At 40.2% G+C, this 17,275-nt stretch overlaps 2 protein-coding genes across 3 annotated transcripts; one reads left to right on the top strand and one right to left on the bottom strand.

The window, feature by feature from the left end:
- Positions 1-1,188: 1,188 nt before the first annotated feature.
- sec61b (SEC61 translocon subunit beta) lies at positions 1,189-6,109 on the bottom strand. Its single transcript, XM_004077865.5, has 4 exons — positions 5,950-6,109; positions 5,548-5,645; positions 2,479-2,583; positions 1,189-1,698 (listed from the first exon to the last, which is right to left on the bottom strand). The coding sequence occupies exons 1-4, from the start codon at positions 5,950-5,952 to the stop codon at positions 1,611-1,613; spliced, it is 294 nt and encodes a 97-aa protein (XP_004077913.1). The 5' UTR covers positions 5,953-6,109; the 3' UTR covers positions 1,189-1,610.
- A 216-nt stretch (positions 6,110-6,325) lies between these two features.
- Positions 6,326-10,154, top strand: alg2 (ALG2 alpha-1,3/1,6-mannosyltransferase). 2 transcript variants are annotated; one of them, XM_004077863.5, is made up of 5 exons: positions 6,326-6,538; positions 6,887-7,084; positions 7,257-7,394; positions 7,606-7,773; positions 8,655-10,154. In XM_004077863.5, the coding sequence occupies exons 2-5, from the start codon at positions 6,914-6,916 to the stop codon at positions 9,393-9,395; spliced, it is 1,218 nt and encodes a 405-aa protein (XP_004077911.1). In that variant the 5' UTR covers positions 6,326-6,538; positions 6,887-6,913; the 3' UTR covers positions 9,396-10,154. The 2 variants fall into 2 exon arrangements, with proteins under 2 accessions (XP_004077911.1, XP_004077912.1); XM_004077864.5 differs by having other exon boundaries at positions 6,327-6,538; positions 6,913-7,084.
- The last annotated feature ends 7,121 nt before the right edge of the window (positions 10,155-17,275 follow it).

Below are 17,275 nucleotides of genomic sequence, written 5' to 3'. Positions count from 1 at the left end.
ATGTTTCCCTGCTTAAACACCCCGGATTCAGCTCATCATCAAGCTTTACAGAAGTCTGACAATGGAAGTCATCAAAAGCAGGGCAGGGTTAAAAAGGCAGGACAGTGTTCCCCAAGGACCAGGATTGCTAATGTAAAGCATGCTGCCAGTGGACCACAAAGCAATGCTAAGCTGTGATTCTGGAGAAATGAATTGTTCATCATCTGGCAAATTGATGGATGGCTGGGTTTGTGTTTGATGGTTGAAAGGGAATGGTGGTATGGGTTATTTATTTGGTGGAGCCAGGCCCCACTATTTGGAACGATTCAAGGCTCCCAAAGAGAACAGCTGGAGATGTTCCTATCTGTAAAGTCTCACACTGATAGAACACCACAGGGATAAATAAGAATGAAGACTGGGTTTTTAATGTCACAAATGTATTAGGAAGAAAAAAAACCTTTTGCATTTGAGCTTTTGCTTGGTAATTTGGTATAATGGCATTTTAGGTGAATGTATGACCCTTTTAAGAAATTTCAAAATAAAAAGCCTGTTTGTGTTTGTAACACACATCGCTTCCACACATGGATGTAGTGGAGTGTTTATGGTCCCATATGCATGTCTGAATGGTTTTTATTTGTACGGAAGCAAAAAAAAAAAAAAGGCTGGCATGAGAAGATTTACTAAACTCTCCTGAATATTTGTTTTACCTCTATGGTAATTTGTATCCTAACAAGTTAACACCTTGCTAAACAAAAAATATGTTTTCAGACATTTACGTGTTTTATTCTAAAAACTGAGCATGTGGTGATACCCTTACCTTTGGGCTTCACACCCAACAGACTCTGCAGTTGCTGAGGGCGTGGCCTAATTGTTCCATCCACATATCTATTTTTATCTATATATATCGATAGATATCTATATATCAATATATATATATTTTTTTACGGTGACTTGCCCGCCTTTGTGTTGTTTGCACTAATAAGACATTTACCAGAACAAAACTCTCGAGCACATGACTTCGATGAATCAAGTCATAAATGTAATTTCATAAAAGTTATGAAACTTTAAAATACAAAGTACTTCAGAGCCTTGTGGGAAGTGAAAATGTGCAGCTTTCAACCTTGTGGTTATGAGCACAGAAAGTTAGACAAGAGAACCGTTTCTGAACGTCTATTCAGTGAAATCATTTGGTTAACTTTCAAATCCCACTGGGTTTTTTCAGTTTTTATTGTACAATTTTACAGTAACAATTTGTACAAATGTTAACAAAAATGAAATTCCGGCCTGAGTAGAAATGTTTTCTGGGGAAAGAAAAAGTCATTGAGCGCTGTTCTGTCTTCATCAAGCCGACTAGGAAACGCGTCGCTTTGAGGGAGGGCAACACCAACATCTCACTTTTAAAGTGATGAAGCTTCCTCCTCTTCACTGAACACGTGTAAACCACAAATAAAGGGGAGGAGAATCACTGCTTGATAATAAGATTTTATGAGAAAATGGTCACAAAAATCCAATTCCTGTGTCGATTTGATAACTGCACAGGAAACCTGTTGATCGTTGGTTTGGTCCAGATCCACAGAGCTAAGAAGCCGAGCTGCAGAGTCGGCGGTGGTGGTGGGGGGCATCGGGATGGTTTAGGAGCGAGTGTACTTCCCCCAGATGTGAAGCATGAAGACTGAAGCAATAAACAAGAGGCTCATCACCAGCACTGGCACCGGTCCACTGTCACAAAGAGGAGACAATGATCATTACCCAGATTAACACGGAAAACAAGCTCACAAAATCCCATCAGTGGTCCAAACCTCAAAGGAGTGGGGGGTGGGGGCTCTCAGAGCAGATGCTGATTTTATTGATGAGATTTGGAAACAAGAGCCTCTCATATCTCAAGAAGGCTCTGAGAGGAGGGGGTGGAGGAGGGCACATTGCTAAGTAGCAGCATCGCCATACCAACCTTCCCTCCCGCAACCCCCCTCCTCTCCCCTCAGAAGGCTGTAATTGAGTTGACCTTTCAGTGTGGATCCCTTAATGAAGCTTTGAGGCCGGCCTCGAACGCAGCAACAAACACGCACTCGATACACACCACTGTACGGCGCGTCTGCCCTCCTTCAACTGCTGCCAAGATGCACTCAATAATCACCACAGCACCATTGATCAGCCATGGTCAGGAGACAGGATGTCTTCTCTAATATCAGGGGTGAGGATGTGGCAAACAGAAGTTTGAGGATGCGATTTTTCTAAGCGTGCGCCGCCGTAATGTGTAATTGCGTGTGCGTATATATAAGCACAGACATTGAAATCAAGCTGATCTGCAGCTCATACATCAGTTGTTTTTACCAAAGAGTCACGTCTGTCCAATTTCCTACCATTACACATCCCCCAGTGTCGGAAATTTTGAGGATTAACATGTTTACTTGAGACAAGTTAAAATGTCAGAGGCTAAACGCGTTAAGAGCATGAATATAAACCCCTTCTCCTGGTTGCTTTTATGAAAACTCTACGTACACTTTGAGCCCCGGTGAGTCTTCAGTGTAGAAGCGCCACATGCCACCAGTGCCTGCTGATCCTGTGGTCCGTCCGCCGCTACGTGTGCTGCTGCTGGTGGCTTTTCTGTGGAGCAAACAATGCAAACCAATGAAAGAGACGTTTCAGTGCTAAAACCTTTTTGTCATCATTTTGTGTCAAATAAAAGCAAAATTCTCAACAAAATAAAAGAAACCAAACTAAATTTTATAGAATTTAAATCTTAAAGTCCACAAATTCATCTCAGAGCCCAGCTGTGGTTATTGTCATTAGAAACCATTACAGTATTATAATATATGCGCTAAAGTACAGAATATTCAAATACATAATTCAAATACAACAGAAGCTGGTAATGAAGATTGTGAATGATTCATGGCCGTTTCACTCATGTGCAGAGATTAAACAGAGGTTAATGAGGTAATGAAGAGGATGCTGGGAATGGGTAATCATGAGAGAGGCCACACTGAACCTCTGATTACTCACTGATTAAGCCAACAGCACAACATCTATCTGCTTTAATCTATGAAGGGGTGTGAACTGATGTAAAACGCTCATCGTGAGAAACATCTAGCTGGAGGGTTTCACTATTTCCGGTCGTTTTTGACACATGCTAAGTACCAACTATAAAAATCAACATAAGGTTTTTGACAAATTATACAAGGAAATAATGTAAATGTTGGTTAAAAACACATCTGTCCAGGTTTACTAGAAGGGGAGCAGCTTTTGACACACATGACGGAGTATTTAAAATTAGAATGCTGAATAAATAAAGAAGTACAGTATAACAAAATTGGACATTTTATCTTTTTAGACCAAGTGGCAATGTAAACGAAGCTTCTGAAGCTTTGAGATTGCACAGCAGAATCTTGGTCCCAGAGTTTGAAGTAACTCATTTTCAAATAGAATTTTCTAGGACAAAAAAAACTGAATGAGACGTTTTAAAATCAAAAACATTTGTGGACCTCACTCCCACTAAGTAGAGTTGAATATTTGCCATTTAAAAGCTAGAATGCTAGAATTATTCATCGCTTCAACTTTAAAATTGGCCTCAGGGTTACTATGGCACACCAATCCCCTTTTATTACAATTATTATTTATTTTTATAATTCTTATTTGGTGGAAAGAGGTCATATTAGGTTATGTGTCACTACACTTGTAATCTTTAATTTATCAGAAATACACTTTTTTTAAAACGATTACGTTTTACACAAAGAAATTTTTGGGTTCATTGTTTCCTTGTTACAATGCTTAGCAACAGATCTACTGATGGAATGCTTGTTCAAAACATCAACAGAAACGTGACAAGAAGGACGCCCTTTAAAAGACGTCACATTAGAAGGAATATGCAATTGTGCGTTGAGCAGCAAAGCTAAGAATGTCTGCTAGCTCTGCCAAATTTTCTCAGCCAACAACAAACAGATTGTTCTGACATAAATGGTTTCATAGATATGAAAATTGATGTTTGGGGAAAAAAACAGGAGTTTAAGAATGTTTTTATTTAAAAGGAGTGTCAGTTTGAGAAAACAGTATGAGAAAAACATACACAAACAACACCCTGACACTTCATCCTCACAACTCAGCCAACCTGGTTGTGTTGGTTACTCTGGAGTTGATCGCTGATAACCTCTACTCTGTTGGGGCGAACATAATCATCCTGGAGGGCAGAGTTTGGTTTCAGACTGTGGAGATGTGCGACTGCTACTTGCAAAAATCTCATCTTAATTCATTTGTGCATCAAGATTCCCTCTATCATAACAGAGAGAGATGCTGCTCTGAATCGTCTTTGCAGAAAGCTGTCAGCCAAATCGTCTTACAAACCACTGAAAATCTGTAAAAGACACCCCCACGGTATCCAGGGGTGACCGTGGGGAAATTGTCTGGGGGGTGTTTTCCTGGGACACTCACTTCTGAGCTCTGACGTTCAATTTAGAGTTGGTACAAAGAATAACACCATTTCTTTCTGCAACTTTATTTCACACCAACTTGACGCTGCCTTACCACACGGACCTGAACCAGATCAGTCAAACAAAGCTGAATTTAGGAAGCAGAGATCTACAGACCACTGTAGCAGAGTCCATGTTCACTGCATGGATCCAGAAGGTCAAAACAAGAGTTAATAGTAAAAACGATTAGTTACTGAAAGAGAAAATGTGGCAAAATGTTTATGGACAAAAACTATATACTCCACTCCTGGACCTTCTTTACTAATGATACACCATCATAAAGAGTAATAAACAACAGTTTTAGCTGTATAAGATTTATAATCAATGAGCACCAAACACATTTTGTTTATTTGTTATATTTTGTCTGCTTTCTAAAAGAAAGCAATTTGCACTGTGATTTAGAAGAACTTTTACACCAGAAAGCCCTCTTATCACCATTTCTGGGCTTGAACCTGTGGCTTGCTGACCGCAATCAAAGTACAGTCTATGTCTGTGAGATTTTTCTTATTATATTTATATATATTAATTAAACAATATTTTTGATGTATGTAAAACATGACATGCTTTATATGCAATTCATTTTTGTTTTAGATTTACATATCAGAGTGTCTAATCACTAAAAGAAAGTTTAGATCACATTATTACAGATACTTGTTGATCCTTTTGGTATTAGAGATTTTATAAGATGCGGAAATAAATATTACAAAGTCCTTATTTTATTCTAAGTTTCAGAATGTTGTGCGAAACATGTTTGAGTTACAATTTAAGAGATAAACCCCTTCACACATGTAAAAAAATAAACACACTGGACAATTTCACTGTGGTAAAGGAAAAGTCTTTATATTATAAAGCATTTTAAAGCTTCTTGCTACCACTTTGTTTATTTGAAGAGATTTGATGTCATCCAAAAAAAAAAAAATGCACTAAATGTTTATTTACAAAGTTTTTTAAAATGATGTAGAAACCGATAAATGGCTCTTCTGGCTGTGTATGCATGATATATCTCTACTTACCATGTGGCAACTATTTATATCGAGAGCCACTGTACCAATGAAAACTACAGTTGTGTTGTTTGTTGTCAATTTATCAATCAATCAATCAATCTTACCTTTGTCTGACAGTGGAGCCTGCAGCCCGAGGAGCCACAGTCTTACTTGGGGAACGACTAGAAGCCCCCACATTTGTAGCACTTGCTGCTTGTCCAGGCTACAAATACAAGCAGAAAAATCAGGTTAATATTGTAATAGCTTTAGCTTTCTAATATGTTATAACTGTTATATCACGCACACGCTGTTAACACAATATAAAAAGGGTTTCCTAATAAACAATGCAAATACAAATTGACAGAGAGCTAAACCAAAAGTCCTAATTGGTTTTCTAATCAGAAAAATAGCCACGTCTACATACGTGCTAACATTAGCAAACCAGCTAACAACTCAAAACTGTAAACTTGTCTCTGAAACTTAACATCAAAATAGATTAAATAACACTAGTAAAAACAGTACTTTACCATGTTTTTGCTATTTTAGTCCTGAGAAACGCACTGAAAGTCTAAGCGCCTCTTCAGATAAATGTCCACTTCAAATGAATAGAAGTCTGCTAATCAGAAACTGCTCAAACCCAGAGAAGAGACCCTGGAAAGCTGACGTTTGTCTAAAAAGGACACGACTGCCACATTCAGGACCAGTGAAGGCGACCGAATAGAGGCCTGAATGGATAGCAGTTTTTAGTGTAACAACATTAAAATATCTGACGTAATTTAAGTTTATATTAGGAAGATAAATGTTTTGAATAAATGCTTAATATTGTTAACATTTTTGTTTGGAAAAATAAATAAATATAGACACTAATTGTATAAAGGCAAACTATTGGTTCGCTCCACTCTGCTGGGAGACGTGTCTCACAGGAAGCCCTGGAACACTGTGAAGGAAACAAGCGCCATTGTGGTTCAACTTACGGAGCTGCCTTTTATTCTTTTCAAAGGATAAAAAGAACCAAAATGGCGCATCAGAGGGACAGCTTCTCTAATGTGGTCATGGGCTAGTATAGCTTAATCACAGGTTTCCAAACTTGGACGGAGTAGTGAGGAGAACTAAAAGGTAAACAAGATCGCATCATTGTTTTAGATAGACGTTGTAGGTTTAAAATGCAATTGCTACTGCCTAACCGGTTAGGATTTACCTAAAGCGCGTGTTGTGCTACTTCCTTCAGTCTAACTCTAAATTAACTTGTCCGAAAAAGTAACCCTTGTGGCGTAAAGATAATCTCCTTAATATTTGACATATTTGTTTATTTTAATAATAATTGATAATTATTTACACATTTTCTGAGATTAAGCGTTCAGTTGCTTTAACGGTCATGGTATTTTCTGTAAAAATGATCTACTACATTTTATTCAATATGTGAACGATTCTGACGATTGATTACGTGCACTTCTACATCCTAAGAGTAAACCAGCCCCTCCCTGTGTCAGAATGGCGCGGGTGGTGTTTCTCCACCCGGACCTGGGCATCGGCGGTGCTGAGCGGCTGGTGGTTGATGCTGCTGTTGCGTTGAAGTCTCGGGGTTGCAGTGTTCAGATTTGGACCGCCCATTATGACCCCAAACATTGCTTCTCTGAGACGCTGGACCCAGACCTGCCTGTGGTGTGTGTGAAGACTTTTTTTTTAAATTCATTTATTTATTAGTTATTGTCATTATTCTATTAAAAATCTAGAAGATAGTGCAAGACTTTTCGAGTCACGACGGTATCTCTTTTTTTTCTTTTCTTTACCATACGTGAATATTAAATTATACATTTTCTTCATCTTTTTCCAGGTATGTGCTGGTGACTGGTTACCCACCAGTGTGTTTGGTTACCTACATGCCCTGTGTGCATACCTAAGGATGATCTATGTGGCCTTCTACTTGGTTTTTCTCAGTACAGTAGAGTATGATGTGGTCTTTTGTGATCAGGTGTGTTATTTATTTTAATCCTTCCTTAATATCACAATTTAGTTGTGATATCACAATAGTTGGATCTCAGATAATTCCTCCTCATATTTATTGCTTTTTTCCCCCCTTACTCTCTTGTATTCTATAAGATACTTAGGCGATTTATGAACAAGAAGTAAGAACTTCTGTTTGTTTGTCAATTTATAAAGGCTTTTCTCCTATCTGTCTCCAGGTGTCGGCGTGCATACCTGTGCTCAAGCTGTCTCGTCACAGGAAGAAGGTTTTGTTCTACTGTCATTTTCCAGACCAGCTTTTGACCCAGAGGAAGTCGGCTTTGAAGAGGTTTTACAGAGCGCCCATTGACTGGCTGGAGGAGCGCACCACTGGGATGGCAGATATGGTATGTACTGTGTTTAGCTGGAAAGCTTCCTTAGACATTTTCTCATTGGGCTCTTTTATTTTAAAATAATAAAGAAATGTACTCACAGTGTGTCATGTTTTTCCCCTCAGTCCGGTTTCTATAAAGCATCAATCAAGAGCAGCAACAAATGATAACCTTATGAACTTATAGTTTTAGGATCTGACAGTTTTTCTTAATAGATGTCTACAGACTTTTACAAAAATGCAAAAACAGAGACAGAATATTAGGCAGCTGAAAGCTGAACCTGCACATGTTACGCATCACATCAGCTGAATATTAAAATAAAATTTGAAGCTAATAAAATGATATAATTTAGCTTTATCGAATTACATTAAGACTTTCCTGCTGGATTTGGAGGCTTGATTGGTCAGTAATTTGATCATTTACTAAAGGGAAAAAAAAAAAAGCAAAGCAAGACGAGACGCTGGCACTCAAGATCGCCCCAGAAGGTCCATCGGGAATTTGAGATCTCTGGAACTATGTGCTTCCTAATATGCAGCATAAAACTTATTAAAAGCGGTCTGGCCGACATGCATGGGTTGAAAGCTGCATACAATTCTACTGCTTCAGTTTTTGTTTGTATCCTTTCAAACTTGATAGCCTGTAAAACTTTGTAATTTAACAACAAAATGTGAAATAGTAGCATCTCCAATGACTTGTAGCAGCTTGAAAAAGGCATAAATCCAGACTGATTTCCAAGGAGAAACAGTTTCTGAATCTCAGAGTCCTGATAGAGATGAAGTGACATTTGAAAACTTTGGGATAATGAGTGACCTCAGGCTGCTTTACACCTCAAAGGGAGCTGCAGCACCTGTGATATAAGTGAAATCCTTGTGAAGTTATCTCTGTTCTTTTTTCAGATTGTGGTAAACAGCCAGTTCACTGCAGGCATCTTCAGAGAGACATTTCAGAGTCTGAGCACAATCCAGATAGACGTTCTCTATCCCTCCCTCAACACGCGCGCCTTTGACCAGTCCAGCGCTGAGGCGCAGGGCCTGGGAGGGCTGCTCCCCGCAGGAACGTCCTGTCTGTTTCTGTCTCTAAACCGCTACGAACGGAAGAAGAATTTAGGGCTGGCGCTGGAAGCTCTGGCAGTCCTGAGGTGCAACCTTCCCCCGGGCCAGAGAGCAGGCGTTCATCTGGTGGTTGCCGGGGGCTACGATGACCGTGTCACCGAGAACATTCAACACCACACCGAACTGAAAGAACTGGCGGAGCAGCTCCACTTGGAGGATTGCGTCACGTTTTTGCAATCCCCCTCCGACTCCCTGAAGGTGGCGCTGCTGCGGGGCAGCACCGCCGTTCTCTACACCCCCAGCAGAGAACATTTTGGGATAGTTCCTGTTGAGGCCATGTACTGCTGCTGCCCCGTTATTGCCGTCAACTCTGGGGGCCCTCTGGAGAGCGTAGCACACGGGGAGACGGGCTTCCTGTGCGAGCCTACGGCTGAGGCGTTCTCCCAGGCCATGGAGAGGCTCATCAGAGACCCCCACCTCCGCAGGGACATGGGCCAGGCCGGGAGGAGGAGGGTAAAAGATAAGTTCTCTCTTGAGGCCTTTGCAGACCAGCTCCATGAGTACGTAGTTATGCTCAGCCAGTAATGGGAGGGCAGATGGAACCTGACTGAATGATCGTGGTCTCCAAAGAGCTGAGGAGTGTCAGATGATGGATCTGTGAAGGGATGCGGGGAGGTGCTGTCGGTTGCACTAGAACTTAAAGGACAATTAATCAGCATTCCCCTGGAGAGGTTGCTGCAGGAGAAGAAAAAGCTTGGAATTTTCTGTACCAATTAAGATGTGAGAAATGAGTTTTCCTATCATCTCTGGAAAAATGCCACCTTCACACACGTGTTTGTGTGTGTGTTGGTGTGTAATTCTGCAAGTGTACCAATCCCCAGCTAAATGAGTCTGGAAGGATTGATTGTGGAAGTGAAATGTTTTGCACTGTTTCTGTGTTTTCTTTTCTTTTTTTTTGTTGCAGTTTCTCCTTTTGTTTTGTGTTTTGGGGATGAAGAACAAGAATGTAGTCATCAGGGCCGGCGAGCCACAGCCCCGGATCGATACCCAGGATGCTTTCCGCTGCTTCCTGTCTGCTCGGAGCTTTGTTCACTGTCTCGCATTCAGAAGACATTGGCCTGCTCATGACTCCTGCAGCTGTGTGGAGGTTATTAGCAGATGATACGCAGTGTATGGCTTTATTAGAGGTCTGGCAGACAGGCAGCCTGCTTCTGTCTGGGTCATTATCAATGAGGAGAATAGCGGAAGGTCATTGTGTCTGCGCACTGGCCCTGACAGCCTTCCTACTGTATAGAAATGCTCTTATTGACATTCTTGAAGTCTTAATAAACGAGAGGATGCATACTTTCCTGAGTCAGTCTTACTTTGTTGGCAAGTTACTGTTTCTTTTTGTTTTCTTTTTGATCCTCAATGGAGCTGACTAAAGATTTTATAAATAAAAATGGATGCACAGAAACAACGGTAATGATGTAAATGTATAGAATTGTACTTTTAAACATTCAATACTTAATCACAGTTGCAGAACGGTGTTGAATTTACTCAAAGTGAAAAGTGGAAATCACGGCCGTTGAGTCTTCTGCATTATTGTCTAGTGTCTGTATTCTTTCTGTATGAGCTTTAACATTGCAGTGAACCAAAAAATGCAAGAATATTGATGTGAGCAAAAATCTTAAAGGGCTATATTATCAAAACTACGGTAATCAGAAAGGTTCTGTTAAGGACGGGATTTTAAGAAAAAAAAATCAGAACAAACAATTCCTGATACTTTTTTCCTAAGTACTATATCTGTTTTTTGCCACAATATGCATGGATCAGAGGTGAAAACCTTTAGGAATGGGATTGCATCCAATCCAGTATTTACAAATTAGCATATTCAAAAAGAAATTACTTATTTTAAGAATCAAACTGGTGTGAATCAACACCATTTAAACATAAAAATGCATTAAAATTGTATTAATCAGCTGCTTCTAAAAGCACAACTGTCCTGCATTCATGTTAGCTGGTAAAAAAAAGAGTTAATATTTTTCATTAATTCAGGTGGTTATGATGCAGATTTTTCAGCTTTAGCTTCCTCTCACATGTTCAAAGCATCCTGATGGCATCCATTTCGTTAAATCTGGACTTGCATCCATTGAGTTTTACAATCCCCACATGTCTCATCGATTCAGACGCTTCTTCACAGTCAATTTCAAAGGCTAAAAAGCAAAGGGATCGTCAGCGACGCCACTTGTTTTCCAAACCTACATATGATTCCTCCATGCAGGCCCAATTAGTGCCAGTGACCACGGTTTAATTTAAAATAGATACACAACTGCACGTCGAACAGGGATGCTCTCCAGATCAATGCATGCGTGTCAGTTTGATGTGTCTGTTGGTTGCAAATAGATTCATATGTGTTTGTACATACACATAAAAATGTTCTCATCCAAGATGATTTTAAAAATCCTTTTTCAACAGAAGATGTTTGATGCTTGGTCTGACTGAAGGTGAGTTTAGAGGAAGCTCAAATTCGTATTTGCCACAAGATTAGTTTGCATCTAAAAAAAACAAAAGAAAGGGAAAAACAGATACATTTTTCAAACTATAAAATCACAAACTTAACTTTGGAGAGAAAAGACTGAACTTTTTAACCAGCTCAGCTTGGATTAGATGGAGAAATCTTACATTTTTAAAGTTGTTTGCCTCTGGAGAAACAGGAAGTTCAACCTTTATGATTGCTGCCTCTTACTAGATGTTTTTTATTGGTTTTTAATAATAAATGTATTATAAATTATATATGATTGTTAAAGCTGTCCACAAAACAGTATCACAATGACTGTTGATGATTCTGATAGTTTCATTTGTACCACTGAATGAAATTTTTTGGCTTTGAGTTTTTTAAATTTGTCAAACAGTGTGGAGTAAAGCACAAATATGCAGTAGAGAAAAGGGCGAAATTCTGATTTCTTCACCTTATTTACTGCAGCAAAGCAACATTTTCTGTATTTTTTTGTCTGTTAATTTATTTGGGTTTGTATTTCCTTTATTTGATAAACCATTTTTATCATTTAGTTTCAATTCTGATGCCTGTTTAAAAAAATCCTTTTACTCTTGAGTAAATCTTTCTTTTGTGAGGAGAATTCAAATCTTTTCTGTTTGATCTTCCGCTCATGGAGGTAAAAATCTTCTAATTACAGGCTACAATTTAAATTAAAATGGTGAGCTCTTCCCATCACATTTGACAAAACAATAATTTTATTTCGTTGTAATATTTGTTGATTTATTATTTAATATTTAATGTTTAACCTACATGCCTCTAAGGAAGATTGTCACTGTGTATTGTAAAATGTTTTTGGAGATATTGCCCTGCAGAAAGTCCCAGGAGATCATCAAATGTATCAGTTTTGATACTTATTTCAGTGTTGATTCTTGACTTTTAGAAACCTGTCATGTAACCGGATGAAATTTGGCTGTAAATGTACATTTTCATGTATCATGGACTTTTAGAAGTGAAAAAGCCACAGAGGTTTCAGAATGCAAAAAATACTGATCAGCCAAGAGACTATAGGAAGCTTCAGTGATTTAGGAACTGTTTTCATGACAGTCCACCTGAGGAACCTTCAAGTGAAGCAAAGATGCCCAGAAAAATGTAGTTAACTCTCATTAGGCCAAACTTGACTTGGTGCACAGAAGCACAGAGAGTCTGAGGTCACCGCTTCCTCTTCTTGATTTCTTCTTTGAAGAAACTCTCTACCTCAAAGTTGTGCCATAGCCCCTCACCCTCCACTTCCACCACCTCCCTCCTCCGTCTCTGCCCTGTGGTGAGGTGGCTATTCAGATCAGGGTGCGTCTGAGTGGCAGTGATAACCGCAACTCAGGTGCCACTGGCACATGCTGTTTAATTAATTAATGAGACTGCAGGGTTGGTTTTCTAATTCCACCTAGCCAGCACCGGGGTGTGGGGGAGATAGCCGTGAAGTGTTTAGTCGTGTTTTCAGGCAAAGGGAGAAGTAATGCACATGAAAGTGTGTGTTACAGATGAAGATCCTTGCTGGCCACGAGAGAGCCCGTTTGCTCCTTAGTCAGACAAAAAAAAACACAAAATATTTTGGGTAGGATTTTCTGCCACTAGATTTTGAGGTTGAACAATGCCTGTTGGCAAAAACATAAAATGTACAAACGTTGCAGTATAAACCAACACTGTCCAGGTTTGGAGCCTTGCAAGCAGACAAAAGCAATACAGACAGTCAAAATGTTTTATTGGAACAACAAAATATGTCGTAAATAAATCATTACAAGGCTTACGTTAAGTTTAAATGTATGTGCAAGTCATTTTTGACAGTTTTACCTTTGACTCTAAAACAAAATCACTGCAAAAGGTGCTTATGGCAAGTGATGAAGTGAAAATTTGATCAATAAAAACAAACAAAAAACTAAAACAACAATTTTTTTCTGCCCTCTGTAATAGAAAAGGGAACAGTAATGTGATCCAGGTTTATATTTCCTAAAGTTTTAAATATTAAAGCCTCACAGCATGACAGCATGTCTTCAGAAAGTTTTCTTCTTTTTTTACCTTTAACTTATCAAATGTACTCAAATTTAAGAAAACCTGCATTTGTATTCACAGCTATCTTTGAGAAGAGTTTTACAAGTTTCATGTTAGCAAGTGATGCATTTCCCACTTTACTGCTTCTATAAACGTCTTAAATATATTAGTTTTCACACCATAAACATTAGATCCCAATGGCGATGAGTCTTATAGCAGCTGATGTCCCAGTTGAGAGGAATGATTTATTAATGATCCATTAAAGTCTTGTCTCTTTGGGAGAACACAATAAAACGTCAATAATCTCTGTTAGTAAAATGTTATAGATAGGTTCTATAAAAAGGACTTTATGGTTCAGTAAAGGGAAGCATTGTGACTCGTTCCGTTCTGGATGCTGCATAAGCTTAATAAATCTACAATAGCCATGTAAATAAAAATGGTTTCAGATTAACAGAGTAAGTTTGCATTATGTATATGCCTATAGACACATATATTGATGCAAGTTTTAAAAAAAATTGTTCACTAGAAAGATTTGTTCATTGAATTACAATGATCTAAACTCCACTTCCAACTGCTCTTCTTTTCAATTGAGCACCAGAGCCGAGGTTGTCTCCACATAAGACACAGAAACGGTTAAGACTGATTATTATGAAAATTGCCTTAATTTAGCATCTACTTGAAAGCAAAAACATGAGTAATTTTTGTTTTCATAGCTAGAAATAAATTCTTGTTGAGCTTTTTCTATCTAAGTCCTGTCATTAAACTCTTATTATCTCCAGAAAACATCTTTTAAAGGCATCTCAAAATAAACTAGATATGGTGCTTGAACTGTTTGAACTAAATTCTTGGCCTCACTGTGGAGAAAATGCTGACTCTAAAATATGGGTTTTTATTGAAGGAAACTGGTAAAATACACTAATGTTGTTGTTGCTTTGAAAGGTTTCTATAAGGTGTGAAATATAAACAGAATTACAACTGGATTACAACTTGATTTCTGCTCACTGCAAACACAGATCATTGTTTAGAACCGTATGCTGTTGTAAAAAAAAAAAGAAAACTTGTCACATGGTTATCATCTATGGCTTAATTTACGTCATATCTTAGGATTCATTAAAAAAAAAAAACTTTGACTCACTTATTTCCTGCCCAGCATCACAGATTATTTATCCTTCAAATTAGAGAAACTGTTCCAACTGCAAATAAAGAGCTAAAGCTTTAGATAAATAAAAATGATATTTTGTAGAATGACCCAAATAAACAGGAAAAAAATGTATTTGCTTTTTGATTTTCAGACTAAAGTTAATAATCACCTCTAGACATAATTATACCAGCATTGACTTTATCTTTAAAAGGAAGCAAAGCAGCTCGTTTCCCACAGTATTCAACATGTATATCATCACACGTCAACAAGCCGGCTGTCACTCACTTTAATCAATAGCTGTGCGTGCCGATCAATTTGATTCACAACTGACTTGATCAATTCGATCATGACCTTTCTGATTTTCATGTTCAATGTTGATTTTAGGTGTAAGTGTCTCCCAGGCAGCTCCTCGGGAGCAGCGGGAGGATGCAGAAAGAGGAAGGAAGTGGAAGACAAAAGAAGGGCAGAGAGGAAGAGGAAACGGAGGACCAGACCTCCCACTGAACCTGGCCAGCTTCCAAGGCTCATTCCCCAGTCAGTCATGGCGGATTGAAAAACAAACACGCACGATAACGCCTGAGTGTGCATCAAGTGAGAGGTGTCTCTCACACAAACAAACATGAGTTTAGATGTCAGAGAACACTCAGGCTGTCTTTGCCTGGTTTCATGGTTTGAGGGTTCAGATATGCACACCAATGCCTGCATGCATGCAGAAGTAGGCTGACACGGTGTACTCTGATCGAAGGGTGCCAATTCCCCCCTATGGCCCAAGAGGAACTCGCAGGCTGTGGGTGTGAATCCTCGGCGCTGCACAGGTGAGGATGAGCAGATCCCCACACAGCTCGGGAGGATAACCTCTGGTGATTACACCCACAGGGGGGATGCCAATCATGATGGATGTGTGGATGCCTGCAGGTGTGCGGGACAATGTGCCTCGATTGTTAAGCTGCTCTGTGTACAACTGTGCATCCACAATGCGCGTACATCAGCGACGCGGTGCCCAACGATGGCCTGCTAGATTGAGCTGTCAGTCGGCAGGCGGCAGATGAAGATTAATGGAGCGAGCAAACAATAAGAGGCTGGCAATGATCATAAATATGCTAATGACTGTTATCAATACACACTTACTGACATGCATATCAGAAAGGAACGCTTTGTGTGTGCACAGTATTCATGCAGCAGAGATTTGAGGTTGGAGGTGATTTAGGCTCCAGAGTTAAAACCACCCCCCGCCCCCCTCGCATCCCCACCCCCTCTGGAAAGGCACCAGCACACACACATGGACACACAAGCTGGCAGAGAGTTGGCTCCCTGATGGACAGATGAGCAGAACCTCCCGTGTGTTGTGTTTGAGTTGTGGGCTACAAAAGAGAGGGGAGGAGGGACCATTGAGTAGATGACATGATTGGTGTCACATTAAAATGTGTTTATTTAGTGTTTGTGTGCCTGTGAGAAGGGCAGCGGATAGTGATGGTGTCCATGCCAAGCTGCTGATTAAGACTACAGGTTTAGCTAATGGCACAATGAGAACCTGATTAGGAGTGGGAGCGAGGCTGTAAAAAGAAAAACCCAGGAAGATAAAAGGCATAGATGGACAGATCCATTCACTAAGCTGATGATGGGTCTCTTTGTTACCTCATCCTATTCTGTGGTTCTCTGGGGTCCTTCTGCAGCACACACTCATTTTTAAATGAAAACTTCTTTTATTTACCTCCTCTCTGTCTTTTTTCTTTTTCTTTTTTTTGTCTGCACCTCTCACCACCCATCTGGGTCACAGGGCACAAAAAAGAAAGCTTCAAAACAAAACCAGATCATGCACTGCAGCACCTGAAAGGCCATTTTCTAACCTCCTCCACTCGCCTTTTAGCCCTGCGCCTGCCTCTGCACTCAAGTCTGTCGGGAAATCCCGGTGCACGCAGGACCAACTTCATCCTTTAAACTCATCTTACTGCTCACACAAAATGCTCAATTCCACTGGACAATCCAGTCTGCAGGAGGGTGGGGATGGATAAACCGGGTAGGGGGTTATGATGGGGTTAATGAGCTCACAGGGGAAAGAAGAGGCAGAGATACCCCCTCTGGAACTTTGCTGTAACCTCTTTGTCCCATAGGAATCTGCAGAGGCTCTGTTTAAACCCTCGCATTCCCTGTGGTGGTTTTGCACCCTTTCTGCCATAAGCTGGTGGTTTATGCACCAACAGGAGCGGCTCAGCATTTAGATGCTTGGTTTCGTTATTGAGGAGCCCAGCAGAACAAACTCAAAAACTCAGTGCTGATCGCTAACACTGCCTCACTGCTGAGTGTGGGTGTGTGCGAACAGGTGTGTGTGTGACAGTGTGTCACTCTCTGTGTCTCATTACCATGCATGGTGTGTCAGTGGAGTCCAGGAGGCTGAGCCTCCTTTCTTTGCTCCTGGGGAGAGGTATAGATTACCAGGAAGGGGGCAGGAGAACCGCTGGAGCCCAGACCCAAGAACTGCAGGCTGGACACAGCTCCATGTTCATCAGTCTGTCTCTGGAGACTGTGAAGCTTAACCTGGAGCATGGTTCTGATTAACCAGGCTAATGACAGTAGCCCCCCCCCCCCCCCCCCCCCAACTCCCACTGCCCACTATAATCACTGCTTAAGGCCAGGGCCAGTTGGCCTCTATATGTAGACAGAGCTGGACTACAGCTCAATGCATGAGCCCACAGACGAGGGAACTTTAAGTCAGCCGTCAATGCGAGCCCTGACAGTCCCTCTCTCAGGAACTGATGTGTAAGAGGGCGGAAGGACCTCAAATAAATTCAGAGAAGAAAT

Source organism: Oryzias latipes, chromosome 16, assembly GCF_053564925.1.
Source record: "Oryzias latipes strain Hd-rR chromosome 16, Olatipes_Hd-rR_3.1".
Taxonomy (NCBI): Eukaryota; Metazoa; Chordata; class Actinopteri; order Beloniformes; family Adrianichthyidae; genus Oryzias; species Oryzias latipes.
Note: the sequence above shows the minus strand (reverse complement) of the source record. Positions and strands in the feature narration are given on the sequence as shown.